The sequence below is a fragment of the Colletotrichum lupini genome, chromosome 6 (assembly GCF_023278565.1).
Source record: "Colletotrichum lupini chromosome 6, complete sequence".
Taxonomy (NCBI): Eukaryota; Fungi; Ascomycota; class Sordariomycetes; order Glomerellales; family Glomerellaceae; genus Colletotrichum; species Colletotrichum lupini.
In genome coordinates, this window is record NC_064679.1 from 1891056 (window position 1) to 1918288 (window position 27233).

Below are 27233 nucleotides of genomic sequence, written 5' to 3' on the forward strand. Positions count from 1 at the left end.
GTACCTCACTTCCATCCTTTTACTTTCATGACATTGGTATCGTCGCCTACCATATGGGTGTCATTCTCTGTTTCCCATTGATGGAAAGGAAAGGAATTCGAACAGCGGATAATTCAATCCATTCAGCTCTTCATCTTTCCTTTCGCTGAAATATTGAGGTCGTTTTTGCCCAACCTAACTCATTTCGAACTGCTCTTTCCCAAGGTACCTCACCTTGCCTTACCTAAAGATCCAATCCAAGGTACCCAACCTTGGAATTTAGCGACCAACGAACCACACAGAGGCACTCATCATCGGCCCGCGCTCTGCTTGTCACACACTCATCAGCCCCAATCAAGCCCACCACCACCACCAACACCACCACCAGCCTTGCGACTGCACTGCGATTCGATTCGTGTGCCTTTCAAGTTGAACTATTATCAACCTGCAAGGTGGTGGTTTCAGGGGCAAAAAAAAGAGGAACAATATCGATAGAGGAAACAAGGCCGAAAACCCCAACAAAAATCATACCCTTTACCGTTTCGGCCTTTCGTGCTGCACCTTCACGGCGGACTGTTTGTTCCCTTGGCAAGACACAAGTGTGGCTGCCCCGGCGCCCCATCTCGAATAATATTCGCCTCCACCTGTGAGTCCTGCCTTATCACCACCACCCTCAGCCCGCCCAAAGCCCGCCCAGCGCGCTACATCCCGCCTGCCACTTTCGCGAGCCGCTACCCACAAACGCCCACCCAACTTCAATCACACACAATCTCTCCGAACACCTCGAGCGTCATTGCGAAGAGGGGCAGGGGTGGTTTTATTTCTGCTTACGCATCTTTCCACATAGCTTTACCTCACCCAGTATCGCCTCATTCTCGAACCCGACCGACCGCCGAATTCGAGCTCGACTTCACCTCTCTCTCTATCCCTCTCGCCGAACCCGAATCCAGCGCTTACTCCCCCACCGCACCCACAACCGCAAACTACCCTTCATCTATCCCTCTCTATGACATCGACGTCGCTCGCTTCGTAGCAGAGACTAGAAATGCCGGCCAACCATCGCCAGCCGGCAGCTCAGACGCCAGCGTCACCGAATACAAAGTCCACCGCGAGATACACAAACAAGGATGGCTCCAAGATCATCACCGTCCCGAAAGGCCCTCCCTCCGCCGAACCCTCGCAACCCTCTACTCCGACCTCGTCGGCAAAGGCGCCCAGCGTCCAGACCCTCGATACCAACGGTGCTGACCCCTCAGCGCCTACTGTGAATCGAAAGAAGCAGAAGCGTCGGGCAAAGGCTGCCGCCAAAGCTGCTGCCGAGCAAGCCGCTGTCCAACCACCAAACGGACGTCGCCCGAGTCCTGCTCCTGGTGCGCCCGCGCCCAAACCCCAGGTTGCCCAAGATGACGAGGATCAGGAGTCCAGCGACGACGAGCCCGAAGACCATCACTCTACCGACGACCGGCCCCATGCCAACGGCTTCTCCGCGACCAAATCCAAAAAGTCCAAAAAGAAGAAGAAGAAGAACGGAAAGAACCCGCAGTTGGCCAACAGCCAGTACGACAGTGTTCCGTTTCCTCATTCTCACTCCCACTCGCCATTGACGCCCCGTGGCCCTGGTATCTCCAAGGATAAGATCTGGAACACCAGCTCGCAGGAGGAGCGGGAGCGCATCAAGGAGTTCTGGTTGGGTCTCGGCGAAGACGAGCGCAAGTCGCTAGTCAAGGTCGAAAAGGACGCCGTCCTGAAAAAGATGAAGGAGCAGCAAAAGCATACATGCAGCTGTACTGTTTGTGGCAGGAAGCGCACCGCCATTGAGGAGGAACTCGAAGGCCTGTACGACGCTTACTATGAGGAGCTCGAGACCTTTGCGAACAACGGAGAAGGACCGCATATTCTGCCCCCTCACCGCGAATTTCCCTTGCGACCTTCACGCATTCCGTCATCCTACACAGGCCAACCACCGTCACGCGGCCGTATAGTGGAACATGTAGGCGACGATGACGACGAGGAGGAGCCAGAGGAGGAGTACAGCGACGAGGATGAGGATCTCGAGGAGGAGGAGGAAGAAGAGGAAGACGAAGAAGACGACGAGTACAGCGACGAAGATGAACCCCCCGAAGATACTCACCCTCACGATCGAGACGTTGCCGACTTCTTGACGTTTGGGAACAGCCTGCAAGTCAAGGGTATGCAGCTTCTGGACTCCCTACTCTGCAGATATGGTAACATGGACTTAGGCGGCATACTCACCGTTGCGGATGACCTCCTCAAAAACGACGGCAAGCGTTTCATCGAAATGATGGAGCAGCTCGCCGAACGCCGCATGGCCCGAGAAGAGGACGCCAAGGAGCACTTCTCTCGCGGCTACACTCATCCCGCCAACGGCTCTTACTCGAATCATGACCATCCTCCTCCCGAAGACGACTATGACGACGAAGATGAGGAGGAGGATGAGGACTATGATGACAGTCAAGAAGAGGAATACGAGGATGAAGAAGTGAGCTCCTCTCAATACGCATATGACCATAAACACTCGAGTACTGAGCATTACTGTTGTCATCATCAGGACACGATGACCGAGGAACAGCGCATGGAAGAGGGTCGTCGCATGTTCCAAATATTCGCCGCTCGAATGTTTGAGCAACGGGTCCTGACAGCCTATCGAGACATGGTCGCCAAGCAACGCCAGCAACAGCTCATCGAGGAACTCGAGGAGGAAAATAGGCAAACCGCTCAGAAGAAAGCCAAGAAGGCCAAAGAGAACCAGAAGCGCAAGGACAAGGCCGCGCTGAAGAAACAGCAACAGGCCGAGGAGAAGGCGCGGAAGGAGGCCGAGAAGGCTGCAGAGGAGGCCGCTCGACTCGAGGAGCAGCGGCGAAAGGTGGAAGAGCAGAGAATGAGAGCGGAGGAGAAACGTCGAAAGAAGGAAGAGCAGAAGCGACTGGAAGAAGAAGAACGCCTTCGCAAAGAGACCGATCGACAACGCCGACTCCAGGAACAGCAAGAGAAGCGCGCGGAGCAAGAACGCAAAGCGCGCGAATCCCGCGAGAAGACTCAGAAGCTCAAGGAAGAAGCACGATTACGCGAACAGGAAATCCGAGACCAGAAGGACAAGGAGCTCCGTGAGCGCAAAGAGAAGCAGGAACAGGCCAAACGCGACAAGGAGGCCAAGGCCAAGGCTGAGAAGGAAAGCAAGGATCGCATCAAGCAGGAGGAAAAGGCTGCCCAAAAGGCTGCCACGGTTGCTGCTGCTCCTATTCCCATCCCCACCTCAGGCCGGCGACTATCGCAACACCCAGTACCGATTCCGACACATCCATCCAACCCAGCATCCTATGCGTCCCCCAAGATACCCGTTGCAACACCGGCTCTTCCCAAAGCTCCGACACCAATCCGTCCTAAGCATGCCTCTCAGCCACTGGACACCAGCTTGCCTGAATCCCAAGCTTCGCGATCAGGCTCTACTGCCAGCCAAAACCCATCGCCACACCCTGCGACACCCGGCCGCATGAGTCCTGGGCCGATTGGTTCATGGAAGACTAGCGTGGCGACCACAAACTCGCTACCCCATCCCAATTCCATATCACCTTCGAGTATGAAAGGCCCGATGCAGCCTGGCCCCTTTGGCATGCCTATGAGCATGCCTCCGCCCGGCTTCAACCCGCCGCCAGGTCTTGGAAATCGTCTGCCAGACCCAAACATCTTTGGTCCGCCTGGTATTACCGGGTTTGGCAGACCTCCTCCCCCTCTAGGCATGATGGCCGTTCCGCCAGGTCTTAACGGGCCAGCTGGACGTGGCTTCATGCCCGGCCCACCTCCTGGCTTCCCACAGCCCATGGGCGACCATATGCAAAACATGGCGCCAGGACCCGGATCACATTCGAGACAACATTCCGGCAGCTTCGACCCAGCTTCATCGCCAATTCCAACACAGCCTATCGGCAGGCCAGCGCCCATTGGACGACCAGGTAGTGTGGTTCAGGGACACCGAAATGACGCATCAGACGACTTCACAAACCAACAGCATCTTGGCAGCAGCGTCCTGGTAGATGATGCATCGGACCCGATGAACGCAGCAATCAATGCGGCAAGGCACCGTAGCCAGTTGCAACGGTCAGCGTTTCCACTGCCATTCGACAATGGGTTTTCTAGCATCAACAATAGCTTGTGGGGACCCTCACCAATGTCATACACCGTGGCCCCCGGAGCGGGAAACTCGACCTGGGGAAGCCCTACTATGATGCAGCCTATGCCTCCGATCCGTACGGCGGGAAACCCTCGTTCGGTGACGATTCGGCTCATGATGTGTCGCGCCTGCAAGGAGCTGCAAGCCCGCAACCCGGAGAGCTCAGAGTCTTTTGTTGATCTAGCAGCGGTCAAGGCAGAGGTTGACCAGCTCAATAGGACTGAGTCTGTTCCTGAAGTTGACCTGTTGGCTCTCGCCGAAACAGAAGGTAACCTGCAGAATGGTGGCGGCACCTTTGAGGTCCAGCTGGATGCAAACGGCCCAGGGCAGCACTTGATGCGATGGGTGCCCGAGTTCAACGACATGGCGTATCCTGCCCACAGGCCCGTAGGTGCACCAGGTGAGATCGGGAGCCCCATCATCGGCAGCGGCGCACCTGCTTTCTTGGCTAGAGGACACTAGAGTGGTCCGTTTAGCGAGAGTTCCAGGCCCGTTGCCTCATCTGAGGGCTCTACATCCTCGACCGATGCACTTCACCGTCGTGTCATGTTCCGCGCCATGCAGAATGGATGCATCAACAGGGCCACCAAAGGCACTTCTCGCTAGGATTAGGATAGGAAGGCTAGTAAGCCAACCCGAGCCTTGAGTTGGCCTTGATCATGGTTGTTTGAGGAGGACAATTAAGTCGGTGAAGGATGGGACTCTTCTTTTTTCTCAAAACTCAGTAATCGAACCCCTTCTTTGGGGTTGCCCGGATAGCTAGCGCATGGAGGGCGATTCCCTTCCAAGCGAGCATCCTCCGCATGGCTTTGTGTGCCTGCGTAGCGGCTAATAGAGACTATCTGCGTTCTTTCAGTATGCCCTCGTTCGTGGTCTTGTGGTTGTTGATTAACATGACTGTGCCGTTTGTGAACGCCATGACAACATTGCCGACTGATGAAAAAGGGAGAGATGAGCCTCGACTACTAGAAATGGCTCTGTGATCCATGCAACTTGCGAGTGAGCCACTCACTTACACAAAGTACGCCAAATCTAAGCTAATGTTGAACACAACCCAACCTTCAAGACATCCACTCCCCACATACATCACGATGCGCGCTTTGTTATTGTGTCCCACCCTACACCCACAATGGGGATTTCCCAAAATCTTTTCTCTTCTCCCCACTTGGACACAGAACCACAAATTAGCAAATAAATCCAGAACATGAAGCCATCCTGGGCCTGAGGAACCCATCCAACCCTAGTATATACGCCGGTTGCCCGGCTAGCTCAATCGGTAGAGCGTGAGACTCTTAATCTCAAGGTTGTGGGTTCGACCCGTAAGCTACTTTCCCTATTTCTCTCATGTTCTCTAGAACATGTCACTAACAAGCACTAGCCACGTCGGGCTCAATTCCCGTCAGCGATTGACGCAATTTCCCTTTTTGATCATGTTGTCTTTGTTTTGTCTTCAATTCCATGGCTGTAATTTGTTCGAAAGAAAAACTCCTGGTCCCAAATATCGCGAAGTTCAGCAGCTTTGATTCATCTTCTTTAAGGTAGGTGCCAGCCTAGAGCAAGATCTCAAAGGAAACGATCCAAGAACATGTCTAGACGTTGGACGACTTCTCTGAAAGCCTGACTTACATGCGAGAACCTCCCATCGGCGCTCTAGCCAAGATGCTCCCATACTTTGAAAACCCACCAGCCGTTGGAATGAAATCTTCAACCCTCACCCCGGCCTTTTCCTGGAAGATGCAAATGACATCCGACCCTCCAAACCGGAAACACGAAACCTCGTCCCCCTTCCTCAGCACATCCCCCTCTGCGACAAACAAGTCCACAGACGATACCATGGCCATCCCGATGGGCAAGAACGCAACCTTGCCGAGCACCGGGTTCTCAATCACCACCAACCCCCTTGTCTGAAGGAACTGATATCCCGGGTTCTCGGAAGCGTCCGCCCCGCCCATCATACGCACCTGTCCGTCGCCGACGGTATCGGCCTCGAGATGCGCCATGCCCTGGATGTTCTTGGCTTCCAACACCGTGCCCGACACGGGCGCGTGTTAGCGGTGGTAGTTTGTGGTATTCAGGAACGCGTGCATCCAGATCCCGCCGTCAAAGTCTGCGGCGTGAGCGCTGCCCTGGAGCAGCATGCTGATCGGCCAGCGGACGCTTTTGATCTCGACGGAGCCGTACGGGGTGATTTTGGCGACGCTTTGGTTGGCGAGGGCGTTGTCATAGGTGCAGTCTGCTGGGTAGACTATCACGCTGTCGTCGTCGGGGGAGGCGATTGGTCGAAGGCCCGGTTTGAGGCGGCGGGTGAAGGAGGAGTTGAAGGTCCGAAAACCGCCTTTTGGGATTTCTGCTTCATGGAAGCGGTAGGGGGGTGAGGTTGCGAAGGATTGGAGGGAAGAAGGGGTGATGGAGGCGGGTGTGTCGAGGAATTGGCCGACGAGTCGCGCGTAGACTACGATCCAGGAGGATAGCCAGGTAAGGCCTTGCGAGTCTGGGCGGATTGGAGTTTGGAGTTTGCGGAGAGGGGGTTGGTCTAGGACGAAGTAGAATGTGCAGAGGATGTCGTAGATGTCTTTGCCTTCGAAGCTCTCGCGGGGCACCCATTTCAGGAGGTCGTTTGCGAAGGTCAGGAACGAGTGTGCGTCTTTGATGGCCAGTTTGGGCATGAAGTCTGGGTTCTTGTCGCGGGCGGAGCGGACTGCGGAGTCTAGCCCTCCTGGGCTGACTTGTTCGAGGTAGCCGATGAGCATGACGATGACTGGGTTGAAGCGGAAGTACCCATCGTTGGAGGTAGATATTTTTTGGATGGCTTTCTGGGTAATACCTGGGGCTTTGCTGTCGAGGTGAGAGATGGGAGAGATGCTGGTGACTTCGTCGGGTACGGTTATTACGCTGAGTGACATGATGAGTGATCGACTTGCTATATGTCAGACTGTTTTCTGGTGGATGTAACTGGAATCAAAGAGTTGCTGGTAGAAAGTGGCAACACGCCAACCTTCAACCAGACTTCAAGGGGGGTCTATATAACCTTTGGTTTCGCTAGAAGCCGATCGGTAGAATGCCAATCCATCTCAACAACGGTCCGTAGCAGTGAACCCGCCAGATGGTAAGCTACCCACAATGCGGATGTCTTGCGACAGACGTGGCGTTCGTGATGGTCTTCCCTCGGAGAACTTATCTGAAGTCGTCAAGTCGGGTTCATGCACAGCTCCCCCAATCAAGTGACCCCCCCCCCCCCCCCCCCCCGGGTGCATTGCCGCATCCATATGACATAGCCGAGGGACACTGTTGAGATGGAAAAGATGGGATTTTGCCCTCCTTGACGTGAACCACGAGCTTACTGCCAAACATAGAATGGTTTACGGGCCGCCCACATGGCTGAGGTGTTGAGGCGTACGAGGCTCGTGTTGAGGCGCGGTTCATTCGTACAGGTTTCCGCCACTGCTGTGTATTTTTTGCCTACGAGGTAAGTTTGTCCGGTCTCTCCATAATCTAAGGATGAAAATAAACCTATTTTTGTGAAAGAATGCCTCGAAATGCGAAGAGTTGGCGGCATCGTTGGATTTTGAAAGGGCACACTTGTGGTCCAGCCCTGGAGCCATTCTGCCGACGCCATACTGATGACCATTAATCCAGGCATACCTCGCATTGTTACAAAGTTTGATTTGATCAGACAGATTTTGAGAACTGACAATTCTGTCTCGAAGAGTGAAAACTGGTCCTGTTGACTATGCCACATCATGACAATTTCCCTCTCGATAGCACCTGACGGCATAACTGTCGCGCTGATGAGACTCAAAGTCAGCCGCACTCAGTCGAAACTGGCTGACTTTTGCCGCTATCAAGAATTGTTGGATGTTGAACTCTTGTATATTAATGGCCATTCTCGGTGCTTTATTTGTAACTGGTGCAAGGAGTGTTGCTGTTCGGTGCATTTTTCGGGATTTACTGAGAAAGGTTTAGCGCGGTGATGATTGGAAACCTCACTTCCGAAAACGGAAACTGGCCGATGAGACGAAGACCTACGCTGCGCACCCAATATGTCTTACGGATTCGTCAGGGATACAACGCAGACCTTTGCTAGATCACCAGAAAAAGGAATAACAAAGCTTGTGATATTCAGAGCGACATTTCACAGGCTAGATTGCTAGCAAACACATCGAGCATAGTGGTAAATGCTGAAGAGCATCAGTTGATGTTCCAAGGGACGCGATGCTTGATCGAGCCATTTCACACAAAGAGTGCTTGCACCTTCTGCAAGCAAGAGTTGCACAGCTAACCGTCTCATACGTTGCGGCTCTATCATTGTGTCTTGTAAGAAATACTCTGAATGACACAAAGCTTCACTGGAACTCAAGACTAACGTACCTAGGTCGTCTTGTACCTCTTGACAGCCAGCACTTATAATGCGTATTTCCATAAACTTGCCGCGTTCCCAGGACCTCTATTAGGAAGATGCAGTCTGGTGAGTACGCCTTAGCTGTATCTCGTTGGACTTGCAATGCTCAAGTTTCTCGCCATAGATCTGGCGAATCTTTCACTCTCAAACTGGCCGCCTTCACTACGCCATCCAAGAGCAGCATCGCAAACATGGTAGGGCTTTTCTCTCCCCCAATCCATGACAAATACTTAGTCAATTGAACGTCGGTAGGACCCGTTGTCCGAATTTCTCCCAATGAGCTCTCCTTTGCTTCAGTGGAGTCGTGGAAGGCAATCTACGGCCACCGCGCTGCAGGCGCAGCACCAGTGATCAAAAGCGAGTTTTACGATATCTATGGCGCAGGCTTCAAATCATTATGCATCGGTAGTGAGCGTGATCCTCATAAGCACGGCCAAATGCGCAAAATGCTCTCTGCTGCCTTTTCCACAAAGATGTTGCTGGACCAGGAAGATATTATTACCAAGACAGTCGACGCTTTCGTACATCGGCTTGGGGAAGATCGTTTCCGAACTGAGGGTCTCAACATGACCAAGTGGTATGAGATGATAGCCTTTGACTCCTTGGGCGAAATGGCGTTTGGCGAATCCTTTCATAGTGTCAAAGCTGGTAAGTAAATAGAAGTTGAGAGTTTCAAGCCTAAAGCTTTAGCTCGGAGATGGCCAAGCAGAACATCGTAATATTAATCACTTCGCATTATAGGAAAGCCACACAGCTGGTCGGAGATCATAGTCAGCCATCTATACTTCATCACACTGGTTGACAACCTTCGTCGTCTCCCTTTTGTGGCTACAGTAGCCCGCGTGCTACTCCCGTCAACTCTTGCTGTCCAAAATCAGAACTCCCAGTATAGCCGGAAAAAGGTCGAAGAGTACGTAAAATACTAACCTCACGCTTGGGTGCATGTAGCTCATGGTTGATTGTTAACCCTGGAACTGCAGACGTCTATCCAAAAAGTCAAACCGCAATGACTTTCTGTCTACCGTTGTCAAGAGTTACGAAGTGGGCGCTATCAGCAAGGAAGAGATGACGGCCCATGTGTCAACTTTGACGTGCGTCCCCTCAGTTCAAGGTCATTTGGGAATGCTCGAGGTTTTGCTAACGATGTACTCATAGAATCGCGGGTGGCGAGACGACTGCGACATTCCTTGCCGCGGCGACATACTATCTGCTCCGAAATCCAGTGTGTCTACTAAAGCTTCAAACAGAGATAACGGCAAAATTCTCTTCATTCGAAGAGATAAATGCCACTGTAGCTCGCCAGCTCCCATACTTGCAAGCCGTCATCAGCGAGGGCCTTAGGTTGTATGCACCGGGCTCTCAGGGGTTTCCGCGATTATCGCCAGGCATGAATGTCGGCGATATCTACGTCCCAGCGGGTGTAAGTAAACTTGAAGCACAATCAAAAGAATGGAGTCTGATGAGAGTGCCTATAGGCTGAGGTCTTCACGCACGCGTGGACTCTGACGCATAGCGAAGGGTATTTCTCTGAGCCGAAAAGCTTCAAGCCTGAACGCTGGCTAGACGCGGGATCCACAGATGTCCGCGAGGCTAGCCAGCCATTCTCCATGGGCCCTCGGGGATGCTTGGGACAAAAGTGAGTTTTACAGCCCTTAACGCTTTGTGAACGCACCCTACTTTACAAGCGATCCCATGCTAATACGACTATTAAGCTTCGCATACATGGAAATCAATCTCATCTTGGCCAAGATGCTGTGGCAGTACGACCTAGAGCTGGTTGACAAAGATTTAGACTGGGAACAGGAAAGCCAACTACATGTGATGTGGTGGAAACCCGCACTCATGGTCCGTTTCACGCATAGAACATCTTGATAGAAGCCAACGAGCGCCTTCACAGCCGGTAGGAATCAGCCGCGCCAGGGCTGTGAAAGGCTATAAGAGGTGCGAGAGTGAGGAAAAGTCACGATCAATATTTCATCTTCATGCACATTTAAGTTTCAAATTTGCTTCGCATCACGACCGACCAACCATCTTTGCAGGAATATAGTGTTAGCCTAGCAAAGCGTGGTCGGCGCCCAAGACTTTGGTCTTGGGCTAGTAATTCTTGAAGACCTTTAAGCATCACTGAACAGTGTGAAAACTCGAAAGCTTCTCTGCGAAGCCTGATTTATAGCTGCCATTTTGTTAATGAAACACACGGGGCTTGAGTTTCACCATCAGACGAGGCTTCTCCCACAACGTATGCATCCTTGAATCCCGGTGCCAGTCGAGACTCTCGTCAGCGAGCTCCAAGTCGTACCTATAGACCAGCTTCGCCATAGTTGTGTGAATTTCCATCCAGCCAAGGCTGCGACGTTTGATGATTAGAACGTGCCTCAAACCACCATATCATTATTTGGAACTCACCTTCGTCCCATGCATGATCGCGTTCCATATGAAAACGGCTGACTTGCATCGAGGTCATCCGTTGGGTTGTCCACGAGCCACCGCTCAGGTCTGAATTCCCACGGCTCGTCAAAGTTCGAAGATGACATACTTGCCGCAAAGGTACTCGTCGAAACTGTGGTCTTGAGATGAACTTATGTAAGCTAAGAGTTCCCAAGGCAAGGAAATGTAAGTACGCACCCCGCCTGGCAAGAAATGACCATCAACCGTGCAGCCACCATTGGGTACTACACGGGGAAGGGCAAAAGGAAGCGGAGGATAGACGCGCATAGCCTCCTGCGCCACGGCTCTGAGATACTTCAATGGAGTCGCCGTCGCCGCAGTAATATCCTCGTAGCTAACAAAAGCTGACCGCACCTCATCCTGTAAGCGCGCCAGAATCGCAGGGTTCTTGAGCAGGTAAGTCGACCCACCCCCTTTTGGCCACCCCCCCTTTTGGCCACCCCCCCCTTTTGGCCACCCCATTTCTCCATCCCAGCCACCGCATTAAAACCCTACCCACGATTTTCAAACCACCATAACAATTACAAAAATCGTCCAAATGCAATTCTTTTTTATATACTTATTTATCGATATATAATAGTCTTATATACCGAAAATAAAGTTATTCGGGCTCTTGAGGCTATTAGAAGAGGTCTCTTAGTTAATCGGGCCTCGATTAAGTTCGGAGTTCTAAGGTTAACTCTTCGTAACTATAAGAGAGGCTACTAAATAAGGGTAATAGTATTCGTAGACCTCTAGAGGCTTCTTCTATAATAAAAAGACTAACTAGCTTAATAGGTTCGTATTTAGTATAATCTAGGCGTTATACTAACCTACGAATAGCTTATAAAATTCGCTAAGCGAGTTCTAAGATTCTAAGGGGATATAAATCCTCTTAAAAAGAGATAGATAGACGCTTTTTTAAGGAGGAACTTATTAATTAAGGTTTAAAGAAGTCGTACTATCGATTCGAGGTATCTAAATAGGGCTACTACTAATATAATTAAGTTATAGTTTAGATTACTTAATATACTAGAGATTAGTAATATTAAATAAGCTAATAAGTATAATATAAATAAGACTAGTATCCTAGAGGGCAAGGGATTTAATAGCTTAGTTTTGGGCAAAGTAAAGACTATAGTAGTACGAAAAAAAGAGCCTAGTTCGCGTGCTTAGGTAACGATTATTAAGTATATCTCTACTAATAGTCGAGCTATTAAACTACTAGTTATTATTACGAAGGTAACTTTGTTTACCTTATTATTCGCCTTATTATCAATATTACGTAAGCAAACTATATACCATATTAATCTACGACTTCTGTAGATTATTATAGGTATTGATTATGTAAGCAATACTGCTTATATAAGCTTACGTGAGCAATGGAAAGTACTGGAAGGTAACTGAATAATCTGAAATTTACTCGAGGCGGAATTACGTACTACGATTACGCATTCACTTACGTATACGCTTATTAATTATATCATAATTAATAAGCAATGGAATATTCTAGTAGGAGGTTTTTATGCCTATATATAGGCGTGTATTTGCCTACCTAGACCTTTCGTTAAGCAAGCAACTTCTCATATAGTAATTCAACTATATTACTCTCTTTACTACAAAAACCTCTTTTATATACGCTTATATCCCCTATATTCATATATTCTTGCTTCTATATGAATATTCACTTTTTATATTCTTTATAAGAATATCCCGCATTACCTCGTTAAAGCTATACGTACTAGAGTTATATATAAGGGAAAGTCGGTATAGTAGCAGTAGTTTCTACTTAAACTTAACCCTTATACTAGTTAGGAGTTTATAGTAATAGATAATAGCTAAACGACCGATAAGACTGCCCTTAAGTAGTTAAAAACAGTATTCTTACTATAGACTAAGACCCCCCCCCTTAGGGGGCTTAGTATACTTAATAAGCCTCGACTATTAGTTCTAAATAGCTATGGGAGTTATACGATAATAGAATTTATATAGGAATGCTATAGAAATAACGTCTACTTACTATTCTTATTACTATATACTTCTTATATCTTCTAGCCGTTAGATATAACTATCTTTAGACCTATTAAGTCTAAGTATAAAAAGGAGCTTAGTAAGGAGGATATAGTAGATAATTCTATTATCGTTAAAAAGCGGTACTTCTTAAGCTACTATTAAAAAGCTCGTTTAGCTAGTTTAACGTCGTTAAATATACGAAGTAGGTAGAAAGTAACTAGACTATATCCCCCTAATATAGCCAGACTACTTACTAATCTAATAGTCCTACCTAACCCAGTTATACTAACTAAAAAGACCATAGATACTAAGTAAGTAACTAGTAATACTAAAAAAGCTATTAACTAGATATTAGCAGCGTTTATTATTAACTAGTTAACACCTAAGAAGGCTAGCGAGCTCTGCGATTAGTTAAAGTTATTTATAGAGCTTAGTCTAGACTATAATACTTAATAACTATTATTTAAAAAGGTAAAAAAGGTATTTAGTAAGCAGGCCTACTATTTAGTAGCATCTTAGTACTATATTCGAGTTCTAGAAGCTAAAGTTAACTAATTAAGGCCGCGGAAAAAGAAGAGTATACTAATAGACCTAAACACTAGGTTCGCGAATATCTAGGATATATAGAGAGCTTAGGAGGACTCTAGTGACTATTTAGTTAGTCCTAGTCGACTCGCAGGGGTCGAATTACCTAGGGAGAATAATAACTATATTATTATAAGAGTAGAAGATAGTTAATTAATTAAGTATAGTTAGTGGCGATGTTTTGATACTATGTTTTAATAGGGTGGCCAAAAGGGGGGGGTGGCCAAAAGGGGGTGGGTCGACTTAGTAAGTCAAAGCACCCACTTTTGGGCACCCCCCCCTTTTGGGCACCCTAACAAAATATAGCATCTAAACATCAACACCAACTACAATTAATTAATTAACTACCTTCTACTACTATAACAATATAATCAAAATTCTCCCTAGGTAATTCGACCCCTGCGAGTCGATTAGGACTAACTAGACGGTCGCTAGAGTCCTCCTAAGCTTTCTATACGTTCTAAATATCTACGAACTTAGTATTTAGGTCTAAATATATAGTCTTCTTTTTCCTAGGCCTCATGCGCTCAATCCTAGCCTTAAGAACTCGAACTTAGTACCGAGATATAGCTAATTAGTAAGCCTACTCCCCAAAAGCTTTTTTTATTTTTTAAAATAGTAGTCGTTAAGTACTATTGTCTAGACTAAGCTCTATAAATAGTTTTAAGTAATCGCAGAGCTCGCTAGCCTTCCTAGGAGTTAACTAGTTAATAATAGAGGTCGCTAATACTTAGTTAAGTAGTTTACTAGTATTACTAGTCGTCTGCCCAGCTTCTATACCCCTTTTAAATAGTATAACTTATATAGGTAGGACTATTAAGTTAAGAAGTGGCTTAGTTATATTAGGTAGTTATAGTCCAGTTACTTTCTACCTACTTCGTATATTTAACGACGTTAAACTAGCTAAATAAGCAAGCTAGTAGTAGCTTAAGAAGTACCGCTTTTTAATAATAGTAGAATTATCTACTATATCCTCCTTACTAAGCTCCTTTCTATATATAAACTTAATAAGCCTAAAGATAGCTATATTTAATAACTAGAGGATATAGGAAGCGTATAGTAATAAGAATAATAAATAGACGTTATTTTTATAGCACTCTTATATAAATTCTATTGTTATATAACTCCTATACCTATTTAGTACTAATAGTCGAGGCTAGTTTAGCTTACTAAGCCCCCTAATAGGGGGGGTCTTAGTTTATAGTAAGAACACTTCTTTTAGCTAGTAAAGGGCAGTCTCGTCGGTCGTCTAGCTATTATTTATTACTATAAACTTCTAACTATTATAAGCAGTAAGTTAAAGAGGGAACTACTACTATTAACCCGACTTTCCCTTATAAATAACTAGTAGTTTAATAGCTTTACTATTAGCAGAGATATACTTAATAATCGTCACCTAGGTACGCGAACTAAGCTCTTTTTTTCGTACTACTATAGCCTCTGCTATGCCTAAAACTAGCCCATTAGCTCCCTTACCCTCTATTATATTAGTCTTATTTATATTATACCTATTAGCCTATTTAATACCGCTAATCTCTAGTATATTAAGTAATCTAAACTATTATTTAATTATATTAGTAATAGCTCTATTAACACGGCGCGAATCGATTAAACGACTTCTCTAGACCCTTATTAATAAATTCCTTTTAATAAAAGCGTTAATCTATCTCTTATTAAGTAGTTTATTATCCCCCTAGGACCTCAGAACTCGCTTAGCGAATTCCCTAACCTGTTTATAAGTTAGTATAATACCTAGGTAATGCTATATACGAATCCACTAGGCTAGCTAGTCTTCCTGCTATAGAAGAAGCCTCTAAAGCTCTGCGAATGCCCTCGCCCTCGTCTAGTGGCCTCTCCTTCGACCCTAAAGTGTTATCCTAGGAACCCCGAACTTAATCGAGGCCCTTTTAATAGAGAGACCGTTTCTAATAGTATTAAGTACCTATTAGAGCTCATTTTCGGTATACGATACTATTACTTATTAATCAGTAAGTATGCTAAAAAGGAATGCATTTGGACGATTTTTGCAATTGTTGTGTTGAATTGAAATAATAGGTAGGGTTTTAATGTGGTGGCTGGGAGGGATTTTTGGGGGTGCCCAAAAGGGGGGGGGTGCCCAAAAGTGGGTGCTTTGACTTACGTCATGCAAGAAAGAGTAGTGGCTGTCGTCTCGCTGCCGGCAATGCTGGAAAAGGACTATGAGTACGTTTCATGGAGGGATAACTTGGGCGACTTACACAAAGTCAGAAGAATGTGCTGCAATCTGGGCGTCCGATATTGCCGCCTCATTACGGGCTTCGATCATTTTCGTGAGGAAATCTTCTCGATCCGACTGTGAGGCCAGGCGACTACCAGAAAAGGGCCTTAGCATTGCAACCCAAAAAGACGGCGTTTGCCCATGGGATGTTTGCAGTCAAACCTTTGAACCAAATCCATGGTATACTTTTGATGCGTGCGACTTTCTTTGAGAAGCTTGTCAATAAGGCCAGAAAACACTGTCTGGGCAATGCCGGCGAGGGCTGGAAATCTGCGAAAGCAATCGGCGAGAGCCCCCATACGCAAGCTTTTGGTGACGATCGAAATCCAGAAGTGCTCCTTGCCCGAGTCGACACCGCCAAAGTCCTTGCCAAAAGCCAGGCTTCCAATTATATCGAAGGTGGCGAGGTTGAACCACATGACCATGTCGGTTCCTTGAGTCCCCACGTCTACCATTCCAATCTTCTCAATAAGGCGGTCGACACATTCAGCGACCATCGGTTCTTGTGACTTGAGAGACCTGTCGGAAAATGCGGTACCAAGATATCTACGCATCTCTGCGTGCTTCTTGGGATCACGCTCGCTAACGATAGACAAGGCCTCCACGGCGAAGTTGCCCCCATCATAGAATTCGCTCTTGATGAAAGGCTCAACACCCTTGCGTACACCATAGATATCCTGCCATGACGATGCCGAACTGAAGCTTAATTCGTTTGGTGCTACGCGAACGACGGGACCTGGTACGATAAAAGAGTCAGAGCGAGCACTCCCGGAGTAGGTGTCTGCACATGGGTCATGCAACTCACCGTACTTTTCGTGTAGCTCAAGTTGACGATACGGCTGACGACCACTCATGAAGTTCCACGAATATAAAGCCTACATAAGAATGTGTGAGTACTTGCACGCGGCACAGCACAATAAGAGGGAGTGCTAGAACTTGCATTGCTAAGTGACGCCGATTTAGGGCCTGGAAACTTTCGTAAAGGATGGAACCACCATGTTGCAACTTTGTACAGAACCACGGCGACCAACGCCTACGTGAGAGCACTTTGATTAGGGAAAAGGTTTACTGACATGGGAGCTACACAATCAGCTTACCAGGCCAGCTATCTGAGACTTCATGTTAAAATTCCCTTGAACCTCGTGGTGAAATGATCTCTAAGCTCGCAAAAGTCAACTACCCGTCCTCCCACATATCGACTGCTACGCTCAACTTTCTATTTGTAGTCCGGGCATTTCTGGTTGAGGCAGATCCCGAAGGCTCACTCCGGCCGGGATCCCCACCTCGGACTTTTACTACTTTCAGCGACGGCGAGATACTGTGCTCATCCGGTCAGCGCACGGAGGTAAGGACTAGGGTGGCTATACTAGAACCAACTTTTGTTGCATAAGTAGTCATCTACCTTGAACCAATAGGCATTAACCTGCATACTGAATACAATAGCACATTGTTGATCAACTCTCAATAAGACAGGACAAAAGGTGAGAGTGGCGATAAGTCCAAGTAACCGTGAATCACGTCAAACGTTGTCATACTAGCGCCTGCTACTTCCATGAAACCCTGTGTCTGCTTTGCCCAACTGTCCGCTTTCGAAGCGTACCAATTGTACCCCACTGAAGGAAACGTTCCCTAAGAGAATACTACACCGCCGTCTACGATCAAACTCTGCCCAGTGATCTGATCCGAGTCTTTTCCTGCCAGAAAACTTACCAAACCAGCGACGTCTTCAGGAGTCTGCATTTCGCCTTGATCAGCTGTCATAAGGCTTAATCGTCACCGGCCAAGACATACCTGAGGTTTCTTAGACGCAATGCGGGTCGCAACACCGTTCTCAAACGCAGCACCTTTGGGAAGTCCCATTCTAGTTGTAAGGCTAGTGTCAATGGTCTCCCACATATCAGTACGGACCATGCCCGGACAGTATGCGTTGACCGTAATGCCGTGCTGTGCCATGTCCATAGCAACAGCTTGGGTGAGCCCCCGAACAGCCCATTTACTGACGGAGTATGCTGGCGCGAATTGAGACTGCAGATTCGTCAACTTCCTTTCTGAACGTTACTAGAGTTCTGATGTGGCATACTGGTCGGTATCCTGAGATAGAACAAGCTCCGATCAACTTACCGCCTCGACCCTGCTTGATCATCTCCTGAGCTGCATATTTATAGCACAAAAAGACTCCCCGAACATTGATCTATGTCATATCAACACGTGAAATACAGAAGTCTTGGGCTAGAAACTTACAGCCTGCACTTTATCCCATTCACTGGCACTGATTTCGGGGATCGGTTTGACGAGAATCACACCAGCGTTTGCGACCATCACCTGTGGACCCACCCTGTTTAGCTCCGACTTTGACATCGGCGTATTGATTCATACTTACATCAATTCCTCCAAGCATCTCTGATGTGTTTCGAATCAAATTCGCGACATCGTCTTCGTTGCTGATGTCTGCAGTAAGAACAGCAGCCCGCGCACCTCCACATTGTCAGCTAACGTGGGTGGAATATGTGAGAAGCTCATATCCATGAGCTGACCTTTCAGTTCGAGCTGATATTGTAGCTCTCTCAACTTGACTTCTTGGCTAGCAAGATCGTTAATGGCTATTTGGAAACCATCTTGCGCCAGGCGCAGTGCTATAGCTCGGCCGATGCCATTAGCGGATCCCGTAACTAAAGCTGTACGAATAGACATTGTGTTATGGAGCAACATTTCCAACTGTAACTCCTTTGAGATTAGATTCGATGTTCCACATGCCGTTTATATCCCCACAGTTATGCTAACGAAGTGATACTACTTTGAGGAGTTTGAAAATGCAGGCTCTTTAATGCCCACAAGACCACAGTGTGCCGAGTACCGAGTGCCAGATTTCTCTCACTCTTGTATTAGGTGCTCCTGAACGACATGATCACTGAGGAAAAAGATCAATAAACAACCACGAAAACTTTATGGCTTCCTTGACCGTAGTATATCCAAAATTGTCCATTGGACCGGAAATACGCCACCATGCCTTTATCAAAACTTCGCGTACCGCCATCTGCTTCGACCGTCAATGTTAGGGTCATCGACTCGACATCGAAGATTAGGGTGAGCATGGAGAGCATGGTTTCACATGTCATCAAAGGTCATTCGTGGCTTTCGTGTCCTTCATACGTCTTCCTCGTCGAGCACCCACCCACTGGCCGCAAAGTCCTCTTCGATCTCGGGGTGCGCAAAGACTTCGAAAATCTTTCACCTCCTATTCAGAACTGGATGAAAGAGAGTGGTACGACGTGCAGCGTGGAGAAGGATGTGAGAGAGATCCTCGAAGAAGGCGGGGTTAAAGCAGGTGAAATCGAGAGCATCATCTGGAGCCATTGGCATTGGGATCATATCGGCGATCCGAGCAGATTTCCCACAAGCACCTCGCTGATAGTCGGCCCGGGTTTCAAGGACATTATCATGCCGGGCTACCCTACGAACCCAGGGTCCCCAGTCCTTGATTCCGATTTCGCCGGCCGCGAACTCCGTGAATTGAGCTTCGCCAAGTCAACTATTAAAGTCGGATCGTTTCCTGCCATCGACTACTTCGGTGACGGAAGCTTCTACATTCTGGACGCGCCAGGTCATACCGTTGGTCATGTTAATGCTATTGCGCGGGTGACGACCGGCCCGGATAGCTTCATCCTCATGGGCGGTGACACCTGTCACCATAGCGCCGAGATGAGGCCATCCGCATACAATCCGCTGCCCGACTCGATATCGCCACATCCGTTTCATTCGGGCAATGTGACTCCCTGCCCCGGCGCGCTGTTCAAACCCATCCTCCGAGACGAAGACACGACGAAACCGTTCTATGGCGTTCATCGTCCTGGTATGCTATTTGGCAACCCGGATGCTGCCGAGGAGACCGTAGAACGGATTATCGAGGCTGATGGAAGCGGAAATACCCTTGTTGTAATTGCTCACGATACCCATCTGAAGGACATCGTCCGGGGATTCCCGGAATATGCAAATGACTTCTTGACCCGAGGTTGGATCGAACAGGGCAGGTGGTTGTTCTTGGAGGATTTCAAGGAGGCAGTTGATGGAGTTCATAACGAGAAGCTGTAGCATTGTCGCAAAGAACCATCTCTGGCTCTGCAGTTACGATAAAAAGCAACATTTTTGAAATCAAAACTCAATTGGCTCCTCAACATTCTATAAAGACGGACAATTCGGAAGCGTGAAATACCTGCGGGAAAGCTATACTCCTATGTTTAGTATGCTCCTCCCGAATGATGCCTGATTGAAGTTTACAGATTCTCATGAAAAACGTCTATGGGCTTCACATAGCCACCCGAAAATTACAGTCTGTTGTCCGATTTACTGTCCCAGATACCCTGACCCTGGCGGATGACAGTTGCCTTCAACTCTTGAAGGTGATCCTCATAGATACCACGAGGATTGGTTTGGTGCTTAATGCACAAGTGCGCCGCGGCGGCTGTTGCCAGAGCGTGGCATCCTCCATTGGCCATGAACTTGGCGTTGGATCCCCCAATGTGGGTAGTGCTGATATGTTTCCCCGCCATCATCAAATTCGAGATATTAGACGAATAGAGACACCGGAAAGGGATGTCATAAGGCTTTTTATCCCGCTCATCCCATTCCCAGGCCTGCAGACGGAAGTCGTACTTTTTGTCGCCTGGGTAATGTAGACAAAAGGCGCCTGCATTCTGAACCACAGCGTCGGGGAAGACTTTGTGATCGCGGATATCGGTCTCTGTAAGGATGTAGTCTCCCTTATACTTCTTGAACTCTCCCTGAGCAGCAACAAATGCTACCCAATCGAATTCCAGATTCGCGTAAGTCTCGGGCTCCATCTCTTTCACGTTGTGGAAAGTCCCGTAGATGGCGCGCAAGAGATGGTCCCGAATATGTTCACCATTAGTATATGGATCGAGCCATTGGCCGTACTCCCAGAAGTGGGTAAGAGGTCCCTTCATCTTCATATCCATGGTAGGATCGAGTACAAAATTCGGGGGCACAACAAGAGGTCCCGGGCCATTCTCAAGACCAGGCTTACTGAGCTGACCCCGAAGATCAGAGTAGTCTTTGGCGACCTCAGTGGCCCATGGAACAGACTGAAAGGGGGCAAGTTTGTCGCTCATCCGAGTTCGAAAAAAGACTGTGTGTCCGTGATGCATCTCATCAGCTACTGCAGGCGCAAGGCTTTCGCCATACATCGCCTTGGACTCCTGACCAAAAAGGGTCTCTGCGCCAGTGCAGATACCAAGGATGGCTTTGCCAGAGCAGTCAATGAAGACTGGAGCTGAAAGGCAAATCTCCTTTCCAGTGCGGGCATGTCGGGCCTTCACCGATGTTATCTGCGAACCGGTGAGGGCTGCATCGTAAACAGTGTATTCCATGAACGCTGTGGCGTTTGGTTCTGCATCAAGCAGCTGCTTCGCGACTAGGTCGCCGTCGAGGTCGCGATGAGAGAGGTCTTGGATGATGGAGTTGGTCATACCGCGTGGAGTGAGCCCGATCTCTACGCTGGCATTGCCGCCGAGGTAAGGACGGTCTTGAATAAGGGCAACACGATCCCCCATTCGTGCAGCTGCTAATGCGGCTGTACAGCCAGGTATGCCTCCTCCGACGACAACAACATCGAATGACCCTGCATTGTGAGGCTGATCAGGTATACCACGTAGTCGTCTCCGCCAGGCACGCGATGCTTCGTCTATTCCATTGGGCGGCGATGTGTCCTCCATGCTGAGAAAAATTGCATCGCAACGGCCGCAAAATCCCGTCAGATCGTGCAGCACCAGTCGCACGTCATCCCCTAGGAGATCTACTGTGCCAGCATACTGCCAGTGCCAATCTTTGCCATTGACGCCGAATACTGTGTCAAGCGTGTTTCCGTTGATAGTCAGGGTAAATTGACCAGGATGATGAGCTGGAACCCAGTCCTTGGCTCGAACCCAAACATTGTAACGGCCCTTTTCCGCTGATATGGTAGTTGTTGCATCCGAGACTGGCTTGCCGTTACCGTGAGCGAGGAGATATGGCGATCCCATCTCCGAGTCGAACTGCGAGTCCAAGATCCAGCCACCAAAGTCACGGAACTCTTCCGCTTCCACCAGTACTCCTGAGGCAGGAAGTGACGCCATAATCGGTAATTGGTCAACAGACTTGAACGATCAATGATGAAGTAGAGGCCACAAGATAGGATAATTAACTTAATCCAAGAAACCAATGCTGTTACCTCGCATATTATGAACATCCGGACAAACATGAATAAAGAAGTTTAAGGTGCCCCAAGGTAAATGCTTGCTCCCCCGTCCTCGGACAACGATGAAGAAGAGTTGATAGTCTCGGCTCAATGGCCAATCGGATTCACCTGCTAGCTTTAAGAGGTTCGGTCCTATGCATCCGTAAGTCAGGTACTTGCTACATGGACGGTAGTGAGTGAGGGGTCCATACCATTCCGACACTTCCAGTAAAGCACACGTACGATGCATGGCTACAGCACAGAGATCGATAATAACCAAGTACAACTTTAAACTTGTTCGAATCATTCGTCGCTTGAAACATCCCTCTACATGGGGTTGAACATCTTGGAACGGTGCTGACTCTGTCGTGTTGCTTGCCACCGACTAGACGTAAGGCTTTGTAGTTGGCGACGGATCTCATAGATAGAGACAGCATTTCGTAGAGGTCACAAAACTCAACAAAGCATGCCTGGTCTGTAATGTAAACGGAAACGGAATCGGACTTGGGTCGATCCGTCGGGCATATTGACTGGATACAGGCGCCGGGTCTGACGTAATTTCGGCTCCCACATCGGTTCTCACACCGCACGCTGTGTCGTTCGGCAGAGATTAGTCAAATGGCAATCTGGTCTGGAAAGCTTCAGTTCTACCGACGCTGGGAGACGCCTGAGTCTCACAAACTTCGGCTCGAGCCTCATTGAATATGAATACTAGGACAGTGCGAGACCGTGCCAACGTCGTATGCGTTGAGTGCCACTCTAGGAAGGTAAGTCGATTCACAGACACGCTACCAGCCTGTAATACAAGCATTATCTGACTACCGAACAAAAAGGTTAGGTGCGACCTGCAAGAAAGCCCTCTTCACGGATGCTCAAACTGTCGCCGTGCCGGTGTTCAGTGCATGTGAGCCACTGTTGTTCCGTCATGACTCTTTCCGCGAAGTTTCTGACATAAATCTCCGCTTCAGTCGTCGAGATGGCGTTCGAAAGAGCCGCAAGATGACGTCTCGGCAAAGACAGCTCATGCTGCCGAGATCGCCGACTGTGCCGGCCATGCCATCGCCCCCCAACCTTGGCACTGATAGAACGAGAGTTGAGCCGCGGATGTTGACTCCAGCTCGGTCTTCAGAGTTGAACACGCGGAACTACCAGCCGGAGGGATTCATCTCCCACGCCTCCGTCTTGTCGTACGACTCCGCCATAGAGCCGATGGCAGTTTACGATGGCCTTCCGCCACGAATTATGCAAGCCCGAGATGTCTTGGTCAAGGCCACTCAAGCGGACACCTTGCCGGCGCCATCATTGCGCAAGGCTTTGACGGACGCCTTCTTTGAATTCGCCTTTCCTTACTTTCCCGTCGTTGATGCGGATGACCTCTCGAGGGGAGAGTCGTCGATCCTCCTACAGCAAGCTGTGTGCCTCGTCGGCAGTCTTATGCGCCATGACCCCAGCAGCATGACTTTGAGTTACTCACTCTACGAGAAGATTGAAACTTTGATACATGTCGAGTTCGAAAAAGACAACGTGTTCCTCCTCAAGACACTATGTCTCTTGTCATGTTGGGCCCCAGCCTCATCATATATTGTCACGCTTCATGAGCCGTGGCATTGGACTGGTATGGCTGTGCGGTTAGCAGTGCAAATGGTTCCACACGCAATCATCTTACAGAGAGAAAGATAACTCCGGGTCTTTACGGCGTATATTTTGGCATCTGATAGTACGTTTTTGCTGCCTTCGTCTAAGCATCACGCGCCTGCACTTCTCGGTTCCCACCCTGCACTTAGCTCTAGGTGTTCTCGTTCCATGCACTGACATGTCAAAGAATAGTGAGACACTTATGGTCGCCTGCTGGGGCCGGCCTCGTTCGCTGAAGCTTGCAGACTGCGATGTTCAGCCACTTGCAGCTTCGGACTTCATAACACAAGGGGTATTCACAAAGGTCTCTTTACAATTCACCGGACTCATGAACGTGATTGGTAAGTTGTCGGAGTTGAACACCAGAAAAGGCGTACCAGTTGAATCCGAGGTCGAAACTGTCATTGCCTCGCTTTGCGAATGGAAGAGCAGCCTGCCGGACGTGTTACGTCTCTACTATACAGACGGTACTCGGAGGACTTATCACCGTTATACTTCAGAGTTGCATATCCATTATTCGACGGCAGTCATAATGGTGCAGATGCTTAGCAAGAGCCGTCATGCTCCGTGGCGGACGTCCCACGCCTCAGTTCTAGCGGCGACCTATGTTGCCGAGTTGTACGAGGAGATCCACTACAGAGAGGATGCTTCTCACTTGCTGAGCATCAATGGGTTCATGGCTCTAGTGGCCGCAATTGTGTTGGTATTCCACCGGCCAAACACGTTAGAGAAGGAAACGATTCGCAAGAATGGCATTGAAAGCATCTGTTCAGTGCTGCGCGTTATGAGCAAGAAGTATGGCGGCGCACAATCAGTGCTCCAGAGAATTCAGGGACTGCAAATCCAAGCTGAGCGGAGAGACACATCTCTCCATAATCTCCAGAACGATACTTCATCGTCATCTGCGACATGGGTGGCAATGAGCGTTAACGCGCACATCCATGAGTTACTCCCATTTCCGCTCAGTCTTGATGAAAACGTGAATATCTTGGGCCCAGCAGAAGCTGTCACAGATCGCTTGCCGGATGATCGAGTGGTCACTGCAACTACCACACCTATTGAGGATGTGTCGAATGCTATGTTTTCGTTCATGGATATTCTAGAGATGGATTTCGATCCATTCGATAACACTACTAGCTTCGTGTGATATGATCACATCTTTTTCCATTGATCACTCACTTGAAATATCGGGGGTACTCCGAAATAGGCTCTAAGCATGAGCAGAAGGTCTTTGCCACTCCCGTGAAGGAACTTTGTAAAGAATGCCTCCGACTTGGGTTCAGTTGTGAATTGTCGACAATGACCCCAAAAGCTTTGAAGATGCTCATTCTTGTGCCAACAAGAGGGATTTCTGATGTCCCGTCTCGGTTGTAAGGATAGCGCCGAGTGCCGAAGCTTAAATGTGCCTCTACCGAAGTACATGATTGCCGACTGTAGTGGGAGGCCATTGACGCTGTAATCTAATCATCTGCAGACAGGCACAAACGCCGCCCTAGATTAACAGAACCATATGACAAATCGACAAGACTCCGTCGGAATGATATGCAGCCGTTGCAGTATGTTGGCGTAGGTAGGTATGCAGCGGGTGGCTATTCTGCTAGACTTAATCAAGCAAGTGTAGATTCTTCTCTTGATACAGTCGATTTGACTACAACGTCCGTTGTTTATAAAAGAGAACATCGTTCCACAACAGAATACGATGGAATTATAGTTTGAATTCAAACACCAGTATCTCTATAAACTTCTAAACGAAAGATCTTATCTTCGCTCCTACTCCTACCGCAACTTTCAATCATGTCGAACCTGATCGTAGTCATTGGCGCAGCCGGTGGTCAGGGCGGAGGCGTCGTTGACGCCTTCCTCAAAGAACCAGACTGGAAAGTCAGAGGCACCACTCGAAACACCTCGAGTGAGAAAGCAAAGGCTCTCACTGCAAAGGGCGTCGAAGTTGTCTCTGCGAATCTCAACGATGAAGAGAGCCTCGAGAGAGCCTTCCACGGGGCCACGGCGATCTTCGCATTCACTGACTACTACGACACGTTCTTCGAACTCGGCGATGAGAAGTCCGTGGAGTTGGAGTTTGAACAGGGAAAAAGAATTGCCCGTGCGGCGGCGAATACGGAGTCCTTTCAACGACTTGTGTTCAGCGCCGGGCCTCACACGAGCAAGATCACCAACGGGGAAGCTGTCTGCCCCCACCTCGAAGGCAAGGGGCGCATCGTCTCGTATGTTACACAAGAGATGCCGGATCTTTCCGCCAAGACCACCTTCGCCGTGTTCACTGTCTTTGCGAACAACGCACTGCTCTATGATATCTTCAAGCCGATTTACGTGGTAAGTAAAGTATTTGAGTGCCCCAATAATCAGAGACATACTGACCAGGTTGAAGCCGAGCGCCAAAAAGTATGTCACCTTGTACCCAGTGCCACCCCACACGCCGTACCCATGTGTTGGAGATCCCGTCGCCAATGGAGGCATTTTTGTTCGAAGACTGGTGAAGAGCCCTCCTCCTCCAGGATCCTTTGTCCGATGCAACGTTGAAACCTTGACTATGGAGTCTTATCTCGCCGCCTGGGGACGGGCCACTGGGCTCGCGCCTGAGGAGGGCTCAACCGCCGCCGTGCAGGTTTCTCCCCAAAGCTATGTTGAACTGTGGGGCGCCATGGCTCAAGAGCAGCTTTCGCAATGGCAATTCTTTCAATGGATTCAGGATCACTATCCCCCGACGTGGGAAGGAGTCACCATCGTGGAGGGGATGGATCTATTGACTGAGGAGGACAAGAAGGAACTTCTTAGCGTTGAGGAGTCTCTGAAGCGGTACGACTGGAGTGCGTTTGAGAAGAAGCCGACGGCCAAGGCTGTCACCGGCCGGTTCTCGACTTGAGGAAGTCAGGGTAGGGTTCCCGCAAGATCCAGGAAATTGATTTGCCTTATTCAGTACCATGAAGCCGTGGCTAGCTCTTATCTGAATAATGTCTCAAGCGCATTTGTCTGTAGCGCAAATGGGACATTGTTTTGTAAAGCAACTATAGGCTCACAATATGTTATGCAACACCTAAACTGGCATGGGCCACCGGAAGTGTGGACATTAAGGTCCATGTGCAGACACTTGGTGCGCTCAGCGTCATGCAGACCTTCACCCGGCAGATATCTGCCAGTGCCTCGTTTGTTTGTTTCTCAGTCGTGACTCTGCTCGCAAGAGTGGGACGAAAAGAGCTTCGGAAACTGCATAGTGATATTGGTGGTGCAGATCATCTAGGGGAACGAGTCGGTGCCTTTGAGTACTTGAAAAGATTGCAAGCCCCATAGTCTGAGGCATAAATTTATCAGGGTACCATAACTGTTGCCATCGGCCTGAGAGTCTTTGAAACACTTGCTGGTCAAACTTGCTGTCATTTTTGGAGCTATTATCAACTGGTCTATATGTAACAAACACAAGTCCACCTCAGCAGAGAGGTCGCGGCAAAGTCAAATTTTGTTCCAGGACCATCATCTAGTATATAGGTCAATGATAGGAGGT

The 27233-nt window shown here is 48.7% G+C and overlaps 10 protein-coding genes and 1 non-coding gene across 11 annotated transcripts; 6 read left to right on the forward strand and 5 right to left on the reverse strand.

Moving 5' to 3' along the window:
- Positions 1–1024: 1024 nt before the first annotated feature.
- CLUP02_12044 (stress response protein NST1) lies at positions 1025–4630 on the forward strand (the record flags this gene model as incomplete). The annotated part of the gene is made up of 1 exon (XM_049291008.1): positions 1025–4630. One exon carries the CDS (start codon positions 1025–1027, stop codon positions 4628–4630), a length of 3606 nt encoding a protein of 1201 aa, XP_049148153.1.
- Positions 4631–5430: 800 nt separating this feature from the next.
- CLUP02_tRNA209 lies at positions 5431–5495 on the forward strand. The gene has a single exon. It is a non-coding gene; the product is annotated as a tRNA-Lys (tRNA).
- Positions 5496–5790: 295 nt separating this feature from the next.
- CLUP02_12045 (uncharacterized protein) lies at positions 5791–6168 on the reverse strand (the record flags this gene model as incomplete). Its single annotated transcript, XM_049291009.1, has 1 exon — positions 5791–6168. One exon carries the CDS (start codon positions 6166–6168, stop codon positions 5791–5793), a length of 378 nt encoding a protein of 125 aa, XP_049148154.1.
- Positions 6169–6216: 48 nt separating this feature from the next.
- CLUP02_12046 (uncharacterized protein) lies at positions 6217–7071 on the reverse strand (the record flags this gene model as incomplete). Its single annotated transcript, XM_049291010.1, has 1 exon — positions 6217–7071. One exon carries the CDS (start codon positions 7069–7071, stop codon positions 6217–6219), a length of 855 nt encoding a protein of 284 aa, XP_049148155.1.
- A 1552-nt stretch (positions 7072–8623) lies between these two features.
- On the forward strand, positions 8624–10439 carry CLUP02_12047 (BCL4p; the record flags this gene model as incomplete). The annotated part of the gene is made up of 8 exons (XM_049291011.1): positions 8624–8637; positions 8692–8761; positions 8849–9215; positions 9309–9477; positions 9548–9658; positions 9723–9987; positions 10043–10203; positions 10280–10439. 8 exons carry the CDS (start codon positions 8624–8626, stop codon positions 10437–10439), a joined length of 1317 nt encoding a protein of 438 aa, XP_049148156.1.
- Positions 10440–10751: 312 nt separating this feature from the next.
- On the reverse strand, positions 10752–11531 carry CLUP02_12048 (benzoate 4-monooxygenase cytochrome P450; the record flags this gene model as incomplete). The annotated part of the gene is made up of 4 exons (XM_049291012.1): positions 10752–10914; positions 10974–11134; positions 11193–11402; positions 11526–11531. The coding sequence occupies 4 exons, from the start codon at positions 11529–11531 to the stop codon at positions 10752–10754; spliced, it is 540 nt and encodes a 179-aa protein (XP_049148157.1).
- Positions 11532–15825: 4294 nt separating this feature from the next.
- CLUP02_12049 (benzoate 4-monooxygenase cytochrome P450) lies at positions 15826–18540 on the reverse strand (the record flags this gene model as incomplete). The annotated part of the gene is made up of 8 exons (XM_049291013.1): positions 15826–15940; positions 16012–16585; positions 16655–16724; positions 17560–17583; positions 17641–17793; positions 18091–18171; positions 18230–18297; positions 18384–18540. The coding sequence occupies 8 exons, from the start codon at positions 18538–18540 to the stop codon at positions 15826–15828; spliced, it is 1242 nt and encodes a 413-aa protein (XP_049148158.1).
- Positions 18541–18852: 312 nt separating this feature from the next.
- Positions 18853–19938, forward strand: CLUP02_12050 (metallo-beta-lactamase superfamily protein; the record flags this gene model as incomplete). Its single annotated transcript, XM_049291014.1, has 1 exon — positions 18853–19938. The coding sequence occupies one exon, from the start codon at positions 18853–18855 to the stop codon at positions 19936–19938; it is 1086 nt and encodes a 361-aa protein (XP_049148159.1).
- A 233-nt stretch (positions 19939–20171) lies between these two features.
- CLUP02_12051 (uncharacterized protein) lies at positions 20172–21977 on the reverse strand (the record flags this gene model as incomplete). The annotated part of the gene is made up of 1 exon (XM_049291015.1): positions 20172–21977. One exon carries the CDS (start codon positions 21975–21977, stop codon positions 20172–20174), a length of 1806 nt encoding a protein of 601 aa, XP_049148160.1.
- A 567-nt stretch (positions 21978–22544) lies between these two features.
- CLUP02_12052 (uncharacterized protein) lies at positions 22545–24860 on the forward strand (the record flags this gene model as incomplete). Its single annotated transcript, XM_049291016.1, has 4 exons — positions 22545–22551; positions 22794–22845; positions 22912–23706; positions 23906–24860. 4 exons carry the CDS (start codon positions 22545–22547, stop codon positions 24858–24860), a joined length of 1809 nt encoding a protein of 602 aa, XP_049148161.1.
- A 647-nt stretch (positions 24861–25507) lies between these two features.
- CLUP02_12053 (uncharacterized protein) lies at positions 25508–26597 on the forward strand (the record flags this gene model as incomplete). The annotated part of the gene is made up of 2 exons (XM_049291017.1): positions 25508–26047; positions 26103–26597. 2 exons carry the CDS (start codon positions 25508–25510, stop codon positions 26595–26597), a joined length of 1035 nt encoding a protein of 344 aa, XP_049148162.1.
- Positions 26598–27233: the final 636 nt, after the last annotated feature.